The 22,362-nt window shown below is 39.7% G+C and overlaps 1 protein-coding gene across 3 annotated transcripts in view; it reads left to right on the forward strand.

Moving 5' to 3' along the window:
• The window catches only part of NEK11 (NIMA related kinase 11), a 405,201-nt gene that overhangs the window by 251,382 nt on the left and 131,457 nt on the right, over positions 1–22,362 (forward strand). For 2 of the 3 annotated variants that reach the window (XM_073678084.1, XM_073678086.1), the window contains 2 exons: positions 7,492–7,585; positions 14,147–14,282. In XM_073678084.1, coding sequence (XP_073534185.1) covers positions 7,492–7,585; positions 14,147–14,282 — 230 coding nt within the window. The remainder of the gene's footprint in view (positions 1–7,491; positions 7,586–14,146; positions 14,283–22,362) is intronic. The other variant, XM_073678085.1, reaches the window with a different exon arrangement.

Raw genomic sequence — 22,362 nt, forward strand, 5'->3', positions numbered from 1 at the left:
GTTATACTATCATTTTGGGGCCTCCCCAAATAAAAAAACAAACAAAAAAAAACAAAACAAAAGAGAAACAAAAAACAAAACTAACAACAAAAAAGCACAAAAAGAGTATTGGCTACCTCCTCCTCCGCCTCTTCCACTTACATCACCACGTCCACCTCCTCTACCTTCTCCACCTCCTCCACTGGGACCTCCACCTCCTGGTTCTAGATTGTTATTTATTTAATTTTTTTTTAATTCTGTGTTCTTTAAAGTCAGTTTCCTAAAAAAAAGCAACCCCCACCCCCCCACAAAAACAATGTTGAATACCTCTTCCCCTACCTCATCCACCTACACCGCCACATCCACCTCCTCCTCCTGGTTCTAGATTGTTTTGATTTTTTTGTAATTCTATGTTCTTTAAAGTCATTTCACTAAGAAGAAAAAGAAAAAAGAAACCACAACAACAGTGTTGGATACCTCCTCCCTTGCCTCTTCCACCTACACGGTCATGTCCACCTACTCCACCTCCTCCTCCTTTTTATCTCCACCTCCTGGTTCTAGATTATTATTATTTTTTCATATACTGTGTACTTTTAAGTCATTTTCCTATTCACATGTGTTTGCAGGGCAATTGTCCTGCTTTTGCCTCATTTTGCTTCCTTTTGCAGCACCCTAGCCCTTATTATGGCCATTTTAAAGCACCGAAGTTCGGGTCCCCATTGACTTCTGTTGGGTTCGAGGTCAAGTTCGGATGCCAAACCGAACTTTGAACTACAGTACGGCTGAACCCGATGAACCCGAACATCCACAGGTCTGCTCATCCCTAGTCATTAACCCCTTCCCGACGACTTACATCAAAGATAGTGAAGGGGTTAAAAACAAGGCCTAGTGTGCACATACCATAACACTGTGATAGGGACTCTGGGGCATTAGAAAATTTCAACTCTACGCCACTTGTTCCCAACCCTGGTGAACTAGCAGAACACTTTTTCACCCTCTGCAAAAAGTGAATGCTATACTTAAAAGTTTGACCATGCTCATATAATGCATTGCTCAAATGTTCCTCATCCTTTACTTAATTCATTTTCTGTTCCTTATATATTGGCAACATATTCAAAAATGCATTTTAGAGATTATCATCATGCACATAATCTCTGAAATAAGTCTATCCACATTTCACTACTATAGAAAACCAAAAAGTTTTGATCATTTTTTTTCAAGACACACTATTATAACTGAAGGTCTTTCTATATTTATCCAGTAGCAGTTTGTCATATTTCTTGACTGCTACATCTTTTTGTGGTTAATAATTGATCCATGTAGACAGAAGATTCTGTACTTTACAATCTCCTTTAAATTAGCTGGCTTCCCTGTTGTCATGTGTCACAAATAAAGATGTGAATTTTTAACCTCTGGATGTATCTGTACCCCTGCCCAACCAGTTTACTTGCTACACCTTAACAATATATACAGTACAGACCAAAAGTGTGGACACACCTTCTCATTTAAAGATTTTTCTTTATTTTCATGACTATAAAAACTGTACATTCACACTGAATGCATCAAAACTATGAATTAACACATGTGTGTTATATACTTAACAAAAAAGTGTGAAACAACTGAAAATAAGTCTTATATTCTAGGTTCTTCAAAGTAGCCACCTTTTGCTTTGATGACTGCTTTGCACACTCTTGGCATTCTCTTGATGAGCTTCAAGAGGTAGTCACCGGAAATGATTTTCACTTCACAGGTGTGCCCTGTCAGGTTTAATAAGTGGGATTTCTTGCCTTATAAATGGGGTTGGGACCATCAGTTGTGTTGTGCAGAAGTCAGGTAGATACACAGCTGATAGTCCTACTGAATAGACTGTTAGAATTTGTATTATGGCAAGATAAAAGCAGCTAAGTAAAGAAAAACGAGTGGCCATCATTACTTTAAGAAATGAAGGTCAGTCAGTGCGAAAAATTGGGCAAACTTTGAAAGTGTCTCCAAGTGCAGTTGCAAAAACCATCAAGCGCTACAAAGAAACTGGCTCACATGAGGACCGCCCCAGGAAAGGAAGACCAAGAGTCACCTCTGCTTCTGAGGATAAGTTTATCCGAGTCACCAGCCTCAGAAATCGCAGGTTAACAGCAGCTCAGATTAGAGACCAGGTCAATGCCACACAGAGTTCTAGCAGCAGACACATCTCTTCAACAACTGTTAAGAGGAGACTTTGTGCAGCAGGCCTTCATGGTAAAATAGCTGCTAGGAAACCACTGCTAAGGACAGGCGACAAGCAGAAGAGACTTGTTTGGGCTAAAGAACACAAGGAATGGACATTAGACCAGTGGAAATCTGTGCTTTGATCTGATGAGTCCAAATTTGAGATCTTTGGTTCCAACCACCGTGTCTTTGTGCGACGCAGAAAAGGTGAACGGATGAACTCTACATGCCTGGTTCCCACCGTGAAGCATGGAGGAGGAGGTGTGATGGTGTGGGGGTGCTTTGCTGGTGACACTGTTGGGGATTTATTCAAAATTGAAGTCATACTGAACCAGCATGGCTACCACAGCATCTTGCAGCGGCATGCTATTCCATCCGGTTTGCATTTAGTTGGACCATCATTTATTTTTCAACAGGACAATGACCCCAAACACACCTCCAGGCTGTGTAAGGGCTATTTGACCAAGGAGGAGAGTGATGGGGTGCTACGCCAGATGACCTGGCCTCCACAGTCACCAGACCTGAACCCAATCGAGATGGTTTGGGGTGAGCTGGACCGCAGAGTGAAGACAAAAGGGCCAACAAGTGCTAAGCATCTCTGGGAACTCCTTCAAGATTGTTGGAAGACCATTTCCAGTGACTACCTCTTGAAGCTCATCAAGAGAATGCCAAGAGTGTGCAAAGCAGTCATCAAAGCAAAAGGTGGCTACTTTGAAGAACCTAGAATATAAGACATATTTTCAGTTGTTTCACACTTTTTTGTTAAGTATATAATTCCACATGTGTTAATTCATAGTTTTGATGCATTCAGTGTGAATGTACAATTTTCATAGTCATGAAAATACAGAAAAATCTTTAAATGAGAAGGTGTGTCCAAACTTTTCGTCTGTACTGTACATGTGTCATCTGTGCAATGACTGTGCCCCTTGTAATAATGTAGGAATTTAAGATGTCATGTGCTGATCAGAAGAATCTTGGAATATAGAAAGATCAATGTCCTCCATTGGATTTCATAAATGGAAGGCATTGACCAGGATTTACGCCATGATTAACCCTGAGACCAAGTGTTTTCGACTGACCATCCTTTCTGTTGTAGGGTATTGTATATCTAGACTAATATATTGGCATAGAATTATCTGCAATTAGGTGACATTAAAGAACACCCTAAATACAACAATAAAGTGATAACATATAACAACTATGGCAAATTTATATAGTGTAAAAGTAATGAAGAAAAGGTGTACACAAGCCACCAGTAACCCAAAATTGGCTGTAAGCCATAATCATCAGCATTAACAGAAATAAACACTTGAAATAGATCACTCTGTTTGTAATGACTCTATATAATATATGAGTTTCACTTTTTGAATTGAAGAACAGAAATAAATTAACTTTTTGATGATATTCTAATTTTGTGAGAAGCACCTGTATATAGGGGTTGCTGAAAAACGAAGCCAAATGTGATAAATGTAATAAAAACTCAATATGGAAAAAATATTAGCAATAAATATAAATTGCTATATATAAAGAAATATACACTGCTCAAAAAAAGAAAGGGAACACTTAAACAACAGAATATAAATGTCACACTGTCTCGGCGTTCAGGAGGTCAGGAGCCTATGCTGACCCTACACTGAGGCCCTGCCTAATCCCTCTACCTGGAGGTACTGTTGATGGTACAGAGGTCCAGGCCGCCAGCGTAAACCTACCTCCTGAGAATCCCTGAACCTCAGTAATCTAGTCCTGAGAAGGACCCCGATCACAACAATTGGGGACAGGACCGTATATGCCAAACACAGTACAAGACGAACGAGACAGTACAAGGGGCAAACCAAAAACCACCTCGCATACAACAAACTTACACCACTACAACGGAGGGAACACCAACGGGTAAGGGGATAAAGAATAAAGCGAGGAAGGGGAAAAAACACACCGAGTACACTTCGCTCCTAACTCCACAATACCACGTATCACTCTGATAGTCTGCATGAAAAGCTTTCACCGACAACTACCCTATCAGAACGGCAGGTATTTGAAGGAGTCCCAATACTGCAGAATTAACTGCAGCTGGGCGAGGCTGGGCCTCGTCTAGCACAGAGAGAGAGAATTAACTCCCTCCCTGCCGAAAAACACCAAGCACCAAAAACTCAGCTGCGAGAAGTCAGGCTGTGTAATCGCGACGATCTTCGTGGCGACACACCCGTGACAATAACTCCAAGTAAATCAAACTTCTGTGAAATCAAACTGTCCACTTAGGAAGCAACACTGATTGACAATCAATTTCACATGCTGTTGTGCAAATGGAATAGACAATAGATGGAAATTATTGGCAATTAGCAAGACACCCTCAATAAAGGAGCGGTTCTGCAGGTAGGGACCACAGACCACATCTCAGTATCAATGCTTTCTGGCTAATGTTTTGGTCACTTTTGAATGTTGGTTGTGCTTTCACACTCATGGTAGCATGAGACGGACTCTACAACCCACAGAAGTTGCTGAGGTAGTGCAGCTCATCCAGGATGGCACATCAATGCGAGCTGTGGCAAGAAGGTTTGCTGTGTCTGTCAGCGTAGTGTCCAGAGGCTGGAGGCGCTAAGAGGAGACAGGCCAGTACACCAGGAGACATGGAGGGGGCCGTAGGAGGGCAACAAACAAGCAGCAGGACTGCTACCTTCACCTTTGTGCAAGGAGGAACAGGAGGAGCACTGCCAGAGTTCTGCAAAATGACCTCCAGCAGGCCACAAATGTGTATGTGTTTGCACAAATGGTTAGAAACCAACTCCATGAGGGTGGTATGAGGGCCCAAGGTCCACAGATGGAGGTTGTGCTCACAGCTCAACACCGTGCAGGACGTTTGCCATTTTCCACAGAACACCAGGATTGGCAAAGTCGCCACTGGCACCCTGTGCTCTTCACAGATGAAAGCAGGTTCACACTGAGCACATATGACAGAGTCTGGAGACGCCGTGGAGAGCGATCTGCTGCCTGCAACATCCTTCAGCATGACCGGTTTGGCAGTTGGTCAGTAATGGTGTGGAGTGGCATTTCTTTGGAGGGCCGCACTGCCCTCCATGTGCTCTCCAGAGGTAGCCTGACTGCCATTAGGTACCGAGATGAGATCCTCAGACCCCTTGTGAGACCATATGCTGGTGCGGTTGGCCCTGGGTTCCTCCTAATGCAGGACAATGGCAGACCTCATGTGGCTGGAGTGTGTCAGCAGTTCCTGCAAGATGAAGGCATTGAAGCTATGGACTGGCCCGCCCGTTCCCCAGACCTGAATCCGATTGAGCACATCTGGGACATCATGTCTTGCTCCATCCGCCAACGTCACGTTGCACCACAGACTGTCCAGGAGTTGGCGGATGCTTTAGTCCAGGTCTGGGAGGAGATTCTACAGGAGACCATCTGCAACCTCATCAGGAGCATGTCCAGGCGTTGTAGGGAGGTCATACAGTCACGTGGAGGCCACACACAATACTGAGCCTCTTTTTGACTTGTTTTAAGGACATTACATCAAAGTTGGATCAGCCTGTAGTGTGTTTTTCCACTTTAATTTTGGGGTGACTCCAAATCCAGGCCTCCATTGGTTAATAAATTTGATTTCCATTGATGATTTTTGTGTGATTTTGTTGTCAGCACATTTAACTTTGTACAGAACAAAGTATTCAATGAGAATATTTCATTCATTCAGGTGTATGATGTGTTATTTGAGTGTTCCCTTTATTTTTTGAGCAGTGTATACTGTACAGTGCTCAAAAAAATAAAGGGAACACTCAAATAACACAACCTAGATCTGAATGAATATATATATACACAAAGCAAAATGCAATGACTCAAACCTAGTGAAATAAGGTAGAAAGAGAGAAAGTTATATAGATGAATAAAAAAGAAAATATATATACCAAACCACAGGATCAGATCATAAGTGGACGTGTGACCCTCCAGGTAACCCATAGGAGAATTCAAGAAGGAGAAAGTAAGAAACCCCACGTGTTACGCCACAAAATGTGGCTTCCTCAGGGGTAAAGGTAAATTTTATATAGTGGTAACCATGAGAAGAATATACAAAGTTTTCACATCTTAGAGTAAAATAAAAATCAATATTAGATATCATAGTTATAGTTAGATAATAAATGGCAAAGCTGAGCAATAAAAAAAATGTAGATGGAATTACAGGTAGTAAAAATTAAACACCTTGTCCTAGTACTAAAGAATACACATATACAGTATTTGGTATTCTTTGGTTACCATTATAATACTGTGGTTCAGTAATGACCTTTAAATTAGAAAAGATATTGAAAAATATTTAGATTTTCTCAGTGGTTGATACTTTTTCATGGCTAACTGAAAAGATGGTAACAAATTGCTAGCTTTCTGAACTACTCAGGTCTCTTCATCAGGCATAGTATAACATGAAATCTGAAAAGATATTTGACAATCAACACATTTTTTACATTTTCCCAAGAATAGAAAATACACATTTTTGTCCCTCAAAATGTCTTCATAAAATTACATTAAATTGGTTTGAGCCAAAGATCTAGATGTCTTAAACTTTTTTGATCCTAAATATCCCTGAAACCTGTTGTCCATGATTAAGAATAAAATGACCAATGGGAAAAATGTAATAAAATAATAAAAGGAGGATTACATTAAGGATTGCCCATTACATTTTACTCATGTGCAAATTGGCCCATGGTGGTGGTTACATAAAAAATTTAACCGGCATGGCGCTGCTCCTGCATACTCCACACGGTATTCCCCGGCAGTCTCCTACCTTATTCTCCTCTTCCTCTGTCAGGTGTCTACTGATTGGATGCAGTGGTCATAAACTGAATGGATGCTGTGGTCATGTACTAATTGGATGCTGTGGTCATGTTTTGTCCGAGTTAGAAGAAACAGGAGACAGGTGGGGCACACAGTGTAGAATATGGAGGAGCAACACTGGTTCATTAGGTGAGTGTATGGGATTTATGTTGCCATTATCATGGTTCCATTTCTACATTAATAAAATGCAGTGGACAACCTCTTTAACTGTTAAATCTGACACTCTGGTGCTCCCCGCTGGTCTGCATTTACTTAGCTGAAGCCGTGATATCCCATCTATGTATGTGACCACTGCAGTTAATCACTGGCCTTTAGTCACAAGCAGCAGTATGTGTCCTTAATAGTTAGATAAAACATCACAATTTCAGTCAGATGGAGTAAGGGAGTTGCAAATTACAGGCAGTACTACAGCACATCTTTCTAATGAAATTCAATAAGTGATGTCTGGAAATAGAACTTGGACAGTCTTATTATGCATTTCAGACAACTTGCAGAAGAAAAATATCAAGAAAATCAGAAGCGAATGCAGGAACTGAGGTCTCGAAACTTTCAGCGTCTTAACATTGATGTTCTTCATGTATGTATTATTTTCTTCTCTTACTCTTTTAAAATATACTATCTATATGTGTGTGTGTGTGTTTGTGTGTGTATATACATATGTATATACTGTTTGTGTATATATATATATATATATATATATATATACACGCAAATACATATATACAGTATTATTTTGTGTAAGTTTGGAAAAAATCCTGAAAACTAAGAATGCTTTTAAAAAAAAAGAATCTAAATCAAATTAATATTTGGTGTATCCACAATTTGTCTGCAAAGCATCAAAACCTCAAATCTCCTTGGTACAGTTGCACAAAGTTTTTGAAGGAACTTGCCAGGGAAGTCGTTCTAAGCATCTTGGAGAACTAATCACAGATCTTCTGTGGATGTAAAATTGTGTAAATACTTCTGTCGCTTCATGTAATCCCAGACAGACTTAATGTTGAGATCAGGTCCCTGTTGTAGAGGGGGAGGTGAGGTGGGAAGTAAAATCATTGCTTCCAGGACCCCTTGTTCATTTTTCCACTGATATTTATTAATGACGTTGGCTGTATGTCTGAGACTGTCGTCTTGCTGCAGAATAAATTTGGAGGCACTCAGATTCCTCCCTGTTGGTATTGCATGATGGATAAGTATCTGCTTGTATTTCTCAGCATTGACGATACCATGAAATGTGCAATGTTGAGAACCATATATGCAGTGGTCAGTCAAGGAAACTAAATGCAGTAAATGAACGTCAAATCATTCTTACTTCCCTTCAAAATCAAAAGATGTCCAGCAGTGCCATCAGCTCAGAACTGGAAACAATCAGTGGCACCCTGCTACATCCATTCGGAGAAGTCTGGCCAGAAGTGGTCTTCATGGAAGAATTGCAGCCAAAAACCATACCTTTTACATGGAAACATAGGAACTCGGGTGCAGAAAAATTGCAGCAGGTGCTCTGGACTGATGAGTCAAAAATGTGAATTATTTGGCTGTAACAGAAGGCAGTTTGTTTGCTAAAGGGCTGGAGAGCGGTTTAATAATGAGTTTCTGCAGGCAACAGTGAAGCATGGTGGAAGTTTCTTGCAAGTTTGCACATGCATTTCAGCAAATTAAGTTGGAGATTTGGTCAAGATTTTCTTCTTTACACTGAAGATAGTTCTTAATGACATTGGCTGTATGTTTGGGGTCATTATCCTGCTGCAGAAAAAATTTGGAGCCAATGAAACACCTCTCTGATTGGCTCCAAATGCATGATGGATAAGTATCAGCCTATATTTCTCAGCACTGAGGTTCAAGAAATGTGCAATATTGAAAAATGTAGACACAGTGTTCGGCCAAGGAAACTTAGCTAGTGGATGAAGGACATATAATTTTACTTACTGTTCGAAATTAGAAAATGTCCAGTAGTGCCGTCAACTCAGAACTGGCAGCCCCCAGCTACACTCGTCTACTGTTCAGACTGGCCAGATGTGGTCTTCATTGAAGAATTGCGTCCAAAAAGCCATATCTTGAACATGGAAACAGGGCTTCATGACTCATCTATGCACAAAAAGCTAGGAAAATGGGTGCTCTGGACTGATGAGTCAAATTGTGATATATTTGGCTGTAACAGAAGGACTGGAGAATGGTACAATATTGTGTGTTTGCAGGAAATAGTGAAGCATTGTGAAAGTTCCTTGCAAGTTTGGAATGCATTTCAGCAAATGGAGTTGGGGATTTGGTCAGGATTAATGGGGTCCTCAATGCTGAGAAATACAGGCAGATATTTATCCATCAAGCAATACCATCAGGAAGGTGTTTGTTTTGCTCCAAATGTATTCTTCTGCAGGAAAATGACCCAAACATACTGCCAATATCAATAAAAAAAACCATCTTCAGCCCAAAGAAGAACAAAGAGTCCTGGTAGTGATGATATGGTCACAACAGAGCCCTTTTCTCAACATCATTGACTCTCTCTGGGATTACATGAAGGAACAGAAGGAGTTGCACAACCTATCATTCATAGGAGATCTGTGGTTAGTTCTCCAAGATATTTGGAACAACCTCCCTGCTTAGTCCTTCAAAAAGTGTGTGTAAGTGTACCTAGAAGAATTGATGCTATTTTGAGGGCATAGGGTGGTCACTCCATATATTGATTTGAATTAGATTTCTCTTTTGTTTATTCACTCTGCATTTTGTTAATTGATAAAAATAAACTAGTTTTGAAAGCATTCTTATTTTACAGCATTATTTCCTCAAAAAAGTATACATATATGTATAAATATATATGCAGTATGCACAATATACACCAAATGTATGCCATAGACTAGAGAAGTAAGCTTTCCTTCAAATTAGATGCAATGTTTGCTGTTCTGCCCTCACTATCTAAATACCCTGGCTCAGGCAATGTGCCCCCTCAAGCTACACACCTGCATAGTGAGTGTTCCTGAAAATAGTCATATTTCTACCCACCCAACATATTCCTGTTCTCCCTTAGTCAGGTGAAATATATTATCGACCTAGAACAGGTGAACAGTGAGGGGAGAACGGTTTTGCATATGTCCCTTTATATAACAATCTCATAATACAAAGGAAAAAAATTCTCTATTAATTGTGTTATTTCTTAGTTATTTCATTATAGGATAAATTGGATATTACCATATTCAACTAGGGATAAATAAACAGTGTTAAATCACTTTGTAACAGAAATGCAGATCTGTTTATTGATAGAGATCAGTTGCTTATTGTACAATTTATCTTCACCATCATCAGCGAGTATTGTATCTACATCCATCAGATATGTTTAGATACATCCCGTCCTGGTCTCAGGGCAGCATGACACAAAGCCAACATGCAAATTGTTTTATAGATTATCTCCTTTTTGTGCTGTACTAGGAATATTGCCTAACAAATCTGTCATTCCTTTAGCTCGTTCAATAAAAGAATACACTGAGTTGCGGTTTCCTAATGCTTTGTGTCAGCACTGGTGTTCCAGCTCTTATTTTGCTCTTTTATAGTTTTTTTTTCAGATTTAATCTAATATTATTTAGCTCATGAAAATGTACAGTAGATGAATACACCCACGACTTATTAAGAGTGCGGATTATTGCTGTAGATTTGTTAGTATATTGGTTTCTTGGGAAATTAACCAGCCTCGCGCACAAAAAAAAATAAAAAATATTTCCTTATTTTTGTACTTAAAATAATCAATACTAACAGTAAATGGCATAATCATTGTCATATGGTTCCTTTTATTGGATTCCTCAAAAGGACAGATTTTCATTACCAATGGTGGTGAACAACAAAATATAAAAATTGTAAAGTTAAACTTATTAAATGCAAATTGCTTCTTTAGAGAAGAAGAGGACTTGAGCTCTAGTGCCACCTATTGGAAGTAGCAATATCAACTCTTTAACAAGCCTTGCTATATGACTTGGGATAGAAGCCAAACCAGAATCTCAACTGGCAGACACCATGTTTCAGGGTGTTGCCCCTTGTCAGTGCAAAGCATGAGATCTGATTTGGCTAAGTGAGATGCTTCTGACTGTGATCTAAGGGATGTTGTAGCTGTCTTTGTTCTGACCCCAAGTCAGATATCCCGGATCACCAGTGAGGCTGAATTAAGAGATTAGGCCATCCAAAATAATGAGCGCTTGGAGAAAAGAATGCACACTTGTGAGCAAATGTCTGTTTATTCACACAGAGAATACTATCTCTTATACCATTTACAAGTAATGTAACTCACGTAGCCCCCCTGTTACCCAGGTCATGATGACTTTATTTATTATATACCCATAACATGTTTTTGCAGACTGTTTTAGCAGAAATCTTAAAAACATTACATATGAGATAAGAAGTATGAAATTCTTGACTAAAAGACTATAAGGTTTGGTAGACAAAAACAGCAGAGAAGAAAAAAATTAACCCTTCTACATCAGGGGTAATATTTCTCCTTGTGGAGAGTGTCATGCCAGTGTAAGGAGGCGTATAAGCCATGTAATGCTCCTCTGAGATTATTTGATTTCCCAGAGGAGCATTGCATGGCTTATAAGCCTCCTTACACTGGCATGCCACTCACAACAAGGAGAAACATTACCCCATAGATCAAAGTTAGATTAAAGCTATTGAACTTAAAAGGATTGCCTGAGTGTACCTAATAGTAATATCCCAGGTGATAGGTTGCTTGATGATAGGGGTAGAATGGGCTTTGGAATGCCCCATTTGAATGAAGCAATGGTCCCCCATTTGCACCTTTGCTCCATTCATTTTTGAGATTATTGAACAAAGCCAAGTGACATATTTGGCTAAGTCTGACAGTATCACAGATAATGAGAGGAAATATGATGCAAATGCGGGACCTTTGCTCCATTCAAAAGTGGATAGGTAATAACTTTCATTTATAGTATGACTCCTTTAAAATAAATGATTATTAACAAGATGGGGAAACCCCATATAATATTCCTCTCTATAGGGCTATAAAATTTAACTTTTATTTAATTATTCCGTTAAAATGAATAAAGGGTATTAAAAGGTTGTCTCTAATCTACCAAAATATTTTGTTTATATGATCATTATATATTGTGTTCTGATAACACCAAATAGTGTCACCATTTGTGGTAGAACAGGACAATAGTTATATTAGCACATGTCCCCCAAACATGTTTTACCGCTACAGCGGTGTCATCAGGGGATGGGACACTGGTGTGAATGGTGATTCAGGATCCGATTCAAGCTGCCCATGGTTGGGTAGCATGAATCAAGTGTCCTTTTAATATTTTTTGGTAAAAATTAAAAGTCAACATGTGAGCTAAATGTTGTTTTTTTCTAACGGATACGTGTATGTCACATTGATTGGATACAATACATCACAAAAGTGAGTACATCCCTCACATTTTTGTAAATATTTTATTTTATCTTTTCATAGGACAACAATGAAGATATGACACATTGGTACAATGTAGTCAGTGTACAGCTTGTATAACATTGCAAATTTGGTGTGCCCTCTAAATAAGTCAACACACAGCCATTAATGTCTAAACTGCTGGCAACAAAAAACAGTACACCTCTAAGTGAAAATGGCCAAATTGTGCCCAAGGTGTCAATATTTTGTGTGGCTACCATTATTTTTAAGCACTGCCTTAACTCTCTTGGGTATGGAGGTCATTAGAGCTTCGCAGATTGCCAATGGAATCCTCTTCCACGCCTTCTTGACAACATTACAGAGCTGGTGGAGTTTAGAGGCCTTGCAATCATCCACCTTCTGTTTGCGGATGCCCCACAGATTCTCAATATGGTTTAGGTCTGGAGACATGCTTGGCCAGTCCAGCACCTTTACCCTCAGTTTCTTTAGCAAGGCAGTGGTCATCTTGGAGGTGTGTTTGGGGTCGATATCAAGTTTAACTACTGCTCTGCGGTTCAGTTTCCAAAGTGAGGGGATCATGCTCTGCTTTAGTATGTCACAGTACTTGTTGGCATTTATAGTTCCCTTAATGAACTGTAGCTCCCCATAGCCGGCAGGACTCATGCAGCCCGAAACCATGACACTCCCACCACCATGCTTGACTGTAGGCAAGACACACTTCTCTTTGTACTCCTCACCTGGTTGCCGCCACACACACTTGACACCATCTGTACCGAATAAGTTTATCTTTGTCTCATCAGACCACAGGACATGGTTCCAGTAATTCATGTCCTTAGTCTGCTTGTCTTCAGCTAACTGTTTGTGGACTTTCTTGTGCAGTACCTTTAGAAGAGGCTTCCTTCTGGGATGACAGCCATGCAGACCAATTTGATGCTGTGTGCGGCGTATGCTCTGAGCACTGACAGGCTGACCCCCCACCCCTGTAACCTCTGCAGCAATGCTGGCAGCACTCACACGTCTGTTTTGAAAAGACAGCCTCTGGATATGACGTTGAACACGTGCACTCAACTTCTTTGGTCGACCATGGTGAGGCCTGTTCTGAGTGGAACCTGTCTTGTTAAACTGCTGTATGATTTTTGCTGTAGCTCACTTTCAGGGTGTTGGCAATCTTCTTATAGCCTCGACCATCTTTATGTAGAGCAACAATTCTTTTTCAGATCCTCAGAGAGGTATTTGCCATGAGATGCCATGCTGAACTACCAGTGACCAGTATGAGAGAGTGTGAGAGCGATAACAACAAATTTAACACACTGCTCCCCATTCACACCTGAGACCTTGTAACACTAATGAGTCACATGACACCGGGGAGGGAAAATGGCTAATTGGGCACAATGTGGCCATTTTCACTTAGGGGTGTACTCACTTTTTTGTGCCAGAGGTTTAGACATTAATGAATGTGTGTTGAGTTATTTAGAGGACACAGCAAATTTACACTGTTATGCAAGCTGTACACTGCCTTCTGTACATTATATCAAAGTGTCATATCTTCAGTGTTATCCCATGAAAAGATATAATAAAATATTTACAAAAATTTGAGGGGTGTACTCACTTTTGTGATATACTGTATATCAAAAATATACAATGAGATGAGTATGACTTCAGAGCCACCAACACTCACTAAGCTGGAATGGCAGTGGTGACTTTATGATTATGTTGTCTATGTATATTATGACATTTATTTCATTTTCTTCTGTAAAGCAGGAAGATGATGATGCCCCAAAGCACCTGATACAGTCAGAGCCAATAAGTGCAAGAAAATACAACTCTCATGACCACGTTGAGGACAGTAATGAAATACCAGATAGGCTTTGTGAATCAGAACCTCCATGTCATGGTAAGTAATGTCAAAGGTAATACTGGATACTTAACAATATATTAACATGTATTATGAGAGGTTGTTCCCAACCATTACCGCAGGCAGACTGAGAAGCATTTCATTACCGTACATGGGAAAAGACATACATTTCTTCAGCAGAATATTTAACCACTAATTGTCACTTTCTCACCTTTCCTTGCTCCTGTGCAGTCTGCCTCTGCTGTCACCGCTGATTGATAGCGATAGTGTTGGGGTGGCACCAATGTCATCACTGGGCAGTGTGTTCACCTTCAAGCTTGTAATTCATTTGGAGAAGTGTTGGCTGTCTAGCTATTCCTTTTTTTTCTATAAATCATTGGGGTTGGTTAGCAGACCAATAGCATTGCAGGATCTTCAGTCAATTATAGTGCACGGTCCCCTATTTAATTCCCTTATGTCATTCATCCTTGCCAATTATTGTGTTTACTCTGTTCCTATTGCATTTACACATGTTTCATATTCTGAATCAGCCTGGATTGTGGAGTCTGCTGTTTAATCCTTGGATTGATACATAAACTTATTAACACTACTATTGCCTGCTGATTTTGTCATTACTTCCATTCCTCTAGTTTTGACCTTTTTTTGGTTCTGTCCTTCTGGTTTTGGCTGAGTTTGCTCACCATCCTATTGCTAATTCCATTGACCAGGAGCTACTCCGTGGACACAACCCCGGGGACTCTCCAGTGAAGGCTAGATTCCTGTATACAATGAAAGTATGAACACCAAAGCATCTCTGGAACCTGCTTAGTAGAGTGGCTAGTGTTAAGTCTCTTTGTGGAAACCCTTTTTAGAGTTGCCAGATTCCTCATAGAGTCCAATATCAATATTAAAATAAAGAAAATATAGTAACTGGAAATGAACAATTTGATTCCCCTTGCCCTGGTTCGGCATCCATTCTGCTCCCTCTGGCATCTTTGGCCCCGCATCTTTTGTGCCTCTAGAATGGGCGTCACAAATGTCCCACGAGGCCTTGGAATCAACACTGTCCGAAAAATAAAGTTTTGACTGATTGGCAATATTAACATCAGTCAGTAAGCATAGTATAACTTTTACTCTGCATCTTGTTTGTTAAAAAATAGAAACTTTTCTGAAATACAAAGAAGCAGCTATTTAAGAAACACATAATTTCTGGTTTAGACTGAATTCCTGTTTTATAAAAGCTGATACTTCCGACAGTTCTGAATATAATGTTATGAAGAATTCTGATCCGAAGCTTACACAATGTGTCATTTATTGCCTCAAGAGATTCGGTTGCCGAAAAGATTTTCATGAAAAGACCTTTGAATATTATAAAATTAAGTTTTATAACTGCAATATTGTAATGTGCAAAGTCACAAAAAAGAAATGAAAAAAATTATATTATGTCTTTATTGGCTAATACTGCTTCGTATTAAAAAGTTATAAAGGAAAAACTAAGTTTATGAAGTAACAACAAGTTATTCTTTTTATAAGGCCTAATTGGCATATCCCCGGAAGGGAGAAGCCATTTAAGACCCAGTTTTTTGCATACTTTAATGCTATTGAAAATCCTCTGTGCAGCAGAAAGCAGAACTTATTACTTCCAGTGAACACTTATCCTTACATTTAATTGTTTATGGGTTGGATGTAATTTACTTATGGGTTCTCAGTATTTCTTCAGGGAGGACGCTCAATAAAAAGAATTGCCTCTTTTAAGTCATAAGATAGCAAGATCCTGTAATTGTGGCTGCAGCGTTTTCTGCCAACGATACCTGGAGCGCGTTAAATATTAAATCTGCCGAGATGACAGAACAGAGCAGTCTGGAGTCTTGTAAACTTCAAAATCTTTGGCTAGATAAAGAGTAACTAGTGAACGGAAATTAAGGTGGACACAAAGTTTAAGTGATACAGAAACATAATGTATTAACTGCAGGTTCGGTGGATGATGGGGCCCGATCCTAGTGATCTACTTATATAAGCCTCACTGGGGATGTCGGAACTGGAGGATCCGGCAGTTCTCCTGACATGTCTGGTTTATTAAATACTTATACTACTTATAAAATACCAATTCTAGAATTTTTTTAGAATTTTCTGTTTTTTTTCTCTCTTTTATTCTTATTCAAATGTATTGATCAATGAACAGGATATTATATTGTCCTTTTCAATAGGGTGTGGCAGTACGTAATGAAGCATCTAAAGGTAGAAAAGGGATCCTATTACTAATAAAAGTGCCAAAGTTAACACATATCCTATATCATATCATGTGAGATGAAAGCAGCCTGGAGTGGATGATTTACATAGTCTTTTTTGAATACAAATAAAATGAATAGAAAATTGCATGTAGCACAGGAAAATCCCAGCACGAGCAATCAATAATTCACTGCTCAAAAAACTGTACAACTTCAAGTCAGTTAAACTTCGATCCATCAAGGAAGTGTAAGCAATTAAGATTCAGTGTCACTTTCCTTGGTGGAAATAACAGTAACAACAGGAGCTCTACAGAGGCAACTGCAAGACAACCTCCAAAGGGGAACGGCTTTGCAGGTGGCACCACACTCAATTCATTTTTCCTTTCTAACTGATTCTTCTCTAGTTGCATATTGCTAGTGTTGTCTCTTGTCTCTACCGGTAACATGAGGAAGTACCTGTAGACCATTCAGGTTGCACAGGTAGTCCAGCTCCTCCAGAATGACACATCCATTCATGCCATTGCAGTAAGGTTTGCTGTGTCTGCCAGTACAATCTCAAGAGTATGGAGCAGATGGAACAGGGCAGGGCTGTAGAAGGTCATGAACCCAGCTATAAGTCCGGTATCTGTATGAGGAGAAACAGGAGGGGCAGTGATACCCCACAGTACCCTTAATGCTGTTAGGTATTGGGAAGATATCTTTGGAGTTATTATTGGACATCATGCTGGAGCTCTGGACCCTGGGTTTTCCCTGGTGCAGAAGGTAGTGTGTAGCAGTTCCTGCCTGATAGCCATTAATTAACAAATAAAGTAGCACTCTGTAACGCTAAGTATGCAAACATTAAACATATGAAATTTGAATAGCAATACTGCTCAGGGAAACAGAAATAATTGAGAAATCTCAGCCCATAAATTGGCCAATTCATGTGTACCTGGTAGCCACAAAAAGGCGTTACTCATTACCAGGAACCTACCAATGTGTTTCCTCTGTTAGAGACTAACGTCTGCATGTGTATGGGAAGGTAAGATCATGCTGTAATTAAAACCACCTGTGGCTTAGAGGCGGAGTGCTCAGTAAGAAGGCCTATGCATATAAATTAAAAAACTGACCGGCACATCCAAAACAGAAAACTGGTGTGTGCAGGTGCTTACTAAGAGTAGCCATATATAACTAACAAATAAAGTAGCACTCTGTAGCGCTAAGTGTGCAAACATGAAATATATGAAATTTGATTAGCATTACTGCTCAGGAAAATAGACATAATTGAGAAATCTTAGCGCATAAATTGGCCAATTCATGTGTGCCTGGTAGCCACGATAAGGCGTTTCTCAATACCAGGACCTACCAATGATAGCCATTAATGCCATTGACTGGCCCTCACATTTCCCAACCTCTGGGATATTATGTATCAGTGCATCCGACACTGCCAAGTAGCACCACAGACTTTTTAGGAGCTCATCAAAAAAATAACATAATAGAGTCCGTTGGGTATCTAATATTTTGCAGTTGCTCTCTTGTCTAAGTCAAAGGAAATCAGACCCTTGAGAAGAAAATTTCAACTTTATCACGTTTTTGTTAGCTTTTTGCCCTCCAGAAATGGCTGTTCATATTATTATGTATTGTAATATGACATACTCCTGATAAATGCATCTACACGCTACTGTTTATAGGGAATTCCTGGTAAGACTGCTATTACATACATTAAGTAAATGGGAAGACATTTTTATTCACCACCTTAATGGTCTATGTGTCTGGTAACTACTCCCATGTGTCGGTTTACAGTTTCAGCCTTTGACATATGTGCTGTATTATATCTGTTGATTGCCAATTACCTCTTTAAAGAGATCAGGCTAACAGAGAGAGAAGGCAGAGTACCGAACATGAACGCTTTAAATGAAGGTAAAAAGCGGTGTAGACACTAAAAATGAGAATCCATTATCGCTAGATTGGCTTTCAACATTTCAGTAATCATTTTTGCTGTGTTTACTTGAAATGTACAACAGCCGAACCCTCATTTTCTAGGCATGCACAACTAGCCATTCGTGACTTAATGTTCAATTTATTTATGCAGCCATGCATAATTTCATTTAGAAGCTCCAATATAAGGAAAAAACAGGAAAGAGTTACAGAAATGCATTATGTAAAGTATACAGCTGACTTACTATGGGAATCTATTCCGCAATTAAAGTGCGTTCTTCATATTGCCAGATGTAGAATCTTACCACTGATTTCATTTAATTAGTCATCTAAAAAGCTTTACTGCAAATAGACTCCAAAATAAAGTGTTAAAATGATATGAAAATGAGCCGTGCCTATAGATAGTAAAGTGGTTTTCATAACACATTATAACATTTCTACTTCAGCAACTCAGGAATTCTGGCCTATTTATGTATAGGAAATCATCCACAGCTAAGAAAGAGATCGGATTCTATTATGTAATATTATTTCAGTTCATTTTATTTGGCAGATGGTTTATGTAGAATTAAAAATGTACAGTGCCCATGATTTTAGTCACTTTTTTTTACACTTAAAGGAGTTTCTCAACATGTTCTGCAGAAGCGCAGAACTCCCCTACCTCCTGACTTCTTGCTTGCCAGGGGGCAGTGCTCTCCTGATTCATTGACAGTTCAGACCACTGTCATGATCATGTCACTTGGCCCAAATTATGTGCTCTCTGATACTGCAAGTAGAGGAAACTTGTCCTCTGTAGCATCAAAGCTGGCCAGGTTCACAGCAATAATTGCACATCTATTGGAAGAGCTTGCGCTCCTGACCTAGGGTGTTGCCACCTCTGATTGACTGCATCGATATCTGATAACCTCTGTTCTTGAGAGAAAAGATTTTTAATAGCAAGTAAATTGCAAAAAAAAAACTTAATCCCATGTACTTAGCAATTTTAATTATTTATGTTGATGAAAATAAACCTTTAATGACTATAGATACAGTGGGGGAAAAAAGTATTTAGTCAGCCACCAATTATGCAAGTTCTCCCACTTAAAAAGATAAGCGAGGCCTGTAATTGACATGATAGGTAGACCTCAACTATGAGAGACAAAATAAGAAAACAAATCCTGAAAATCACATTCTCTGATTTGGAAAGAATTTTTTTTTCAAATTTTGGTGAAAAATAAGTATTTGGTCAATTACAAAAGTTCATCTCAATACTTTGTTATATATCCTTTGTTTGCAATGACAGAGGTCAAACGTTTTCTGTAATTCTTCACAAGGTTGGCACACACTGTTGCTGGTATGTTGGCCCATTCCTCCATGCAGATCTCCTCTTGAGCAGTGATGTTTTGGGGCTGTCGCTGGGCAACATGGACTTTCAACTCCCTCCAAAGGTTTTCTATAGGGTTTAGATCTGGAGACTGGCTAGGCCACTCCAGGACCTTGAAATGCTTCTTACGAAGCCACTCCTTAGTTGCCCTGGCGGTGTGCTTGGGATCATTGTCATGCTGAAAGACTCAGCCACGTTTCATCTTCAATGCTCTTGCTGATGGAAGGAGGTTTGCACTCAAAATCTCACAATACATGGCCCCATTCATTCTTTCATGTACACGGATCAGTCGTTCTGGTCCCTTGGCAGAGAAACAGCCCCAAAGCATGATGTTGCCACCCCCTTGCTTCACAGTAGGTATGGTGTTCTTTGGATGCAACTCAGCATTCTTTCTCCTCCAACACGACAAGTTGTGTTTCTACCAAACAGTTCTACTTTGGTTTCATCTGACCATATGACATTCTCCCAATACTCTTCTGGATCATCCAAATGCTCTCTAGCAAACTTCAGACTGGCCCAGACATGTAATGACTTAAACAGGGGGACACGTCTGGCACTGCAGGATCTGAGTCCTTGGCGGCGTTGTATGTTACTGATGGTAGCCTGTGTAATGTTGGTCTCAGCTCTCTGCAGGTCATTCACTAGGTCCCCCCGTGTGGTTCTGGGATTTTTGCTCACCGTTCTTGAGATCATTTTGACCCCACGGGGTGAGATCTTGTGTGGAGCCCCAGATCGAGGGAGATTATCAGTGGTCTTGTATGTCTTCCATTTTCTAATTATTGCTCTCACAGTTGATTTCTTCACACCAAGTTGCTTGCCTATTGCACATTCAGTCTTCCCAGCCTGGTACAGGGCTACAATTTTGTTTCTGGTGTCCTTCAACAGCTCTTTGGTCTTCACCATAGTGGAGTTTGGAGTGTGACTGTTTGAGGTTGCGGACAGGTGTCTTTTATACTGATAACAAGTTCAAACAGGTTGTCAGTACTACAGGTAATGAGTGGAGAACAGAGGAGCCTCTTTAAGAAGTTACAGGTCTGTGAGAGCCAGAAATCTTGCTTGTTTGTAATTGGCCAAATACTTATTTTCCACCAAAATTTGAAAAAAAATTTCTTTCCAAATCAGACAATGGGATTTTCAGGATTTATTTTCTTATTTTGTCTCTCATAGTTGAGGTCTACCTATGATGTAGAGAACTTGCACAATTGGTGGCTGACTAAATTATTTTTTTCCCCACTGTAGAATAAACACAAAGACATAACTTAGACATAAAGTAAATGCGACCACAAAGCTTTTTGATAATTGCCTTTCTTTTCTTTTTCGACAACTCACTCAACAAAAAATCATGGATGTAATATCTGCTATTAAATATACAGAGTAGCATCCACACTGCAGTCTGGAAAGGAAATCCTAAAATGTACGTTGCTAGCATACTGTTTTTTTCTTAAATGTGTATTCCTGTCTTTGAGAACATTATTATTCTGTTTTTCTTTTCGTTAAAGAAAGAAAAAAAATTTATATTTATAAAACTGGCTTAGGCTCTATTGACATATAGGCAGTCCCCGGGTTATGAACTAGATACTTTCTATAGCTTTGGTCGTAACCTGGATATTTATGTAAGTTGAAACAGTGCTGGGGAAAAAAACAATACTCACCTCACCGTTGACCACTCCGGTTGCTGCCCTGCTTGCCCCCCACCATCTGGTCCTCTTCACCTTCGCACGCAGCATCTCCAACTACTTCACTCTAGTCCAGGACGTTCAGCCTCATCCAGACCTTGGAGTTTACTGTCATAAGGTCACAACATCAATGTCTGAACCTTATGACGCACAGTGGTCTCCAGGTCCTGGATATGGCCAGAAGTCTTTTATATGCAGCACACAATGGCGGAAAAGAGAGGACCAAACAGCAAGCAGCAAGGTGGCCAGAGATATGAGTATTAGGGTTTTTTAACCAATACTCACCTCTCCAGCCCAAAATTTGCAACTTATCAAAGTATTTTCACCAGTGGCAAAAACACTTCAATGAATTTGGGGCCTTTATGTCCAGAAGTAAGTGGATTCCATCCCATGATATCTACATGAACATGTTTGACAAAACCCTGGACTGTAAAAAGGAATTTGACACCTTTTTACTAATATAACAGTATTTTTTGGGAATACTTATCTCAGGATTTGAGGGGGTGTCTGGGAAAAATGTATGCCCATTCACCTAAAAGAGCATTTATAAGATTAGACACTGATGTTGGGTAAGGTTGACTGGCTCAAAGTCGTGTTCCCTCACTCCAAATTCATCAAATAATGTTTTGAGGACAGTCATGTGGGAAACAGGGCTTTTACTTAAACTGTCGTTAGGAGGTTGAAAGCATATAAGTATGCTATAGAATATACATTACCCTTTACTGGAAATAAGACACTTATCCCAAACCCTGAAGAACCAAACTAAACTATTATCCCTCCTCCACCAAACTTTACAGAAGGCGCTACACATTTTGGTAAAGAGCATTCTCTGGGCACCGACTTCAGAGAAGACGTTTCTACTGCTTTTGAGACTGGTAGTGACGCTCTTTTCTCCACTTCATTCCTGGTATGGCACATGGTAACCTTCGGCTTATGAGTCTATGCGGTCAATGCTCTCT

Source organism: Phyllobates terribilis, unplaced genomic scaffold (genome assembly GCF_046119375.1).
Source record: "Phyllobates terribilis strain yellow unplaced genomic scaffold, ASM4611937v1 Scaffold_4__5_contigs__length_816908805, whole genome shotgun sequence".
NCBI classification, from domain to species: Eukaryota; Metazoa; Chordata; class Amphibia; order Anura; family Dendrobatidae; genus Phyllobates; species Phyllobates terribilis.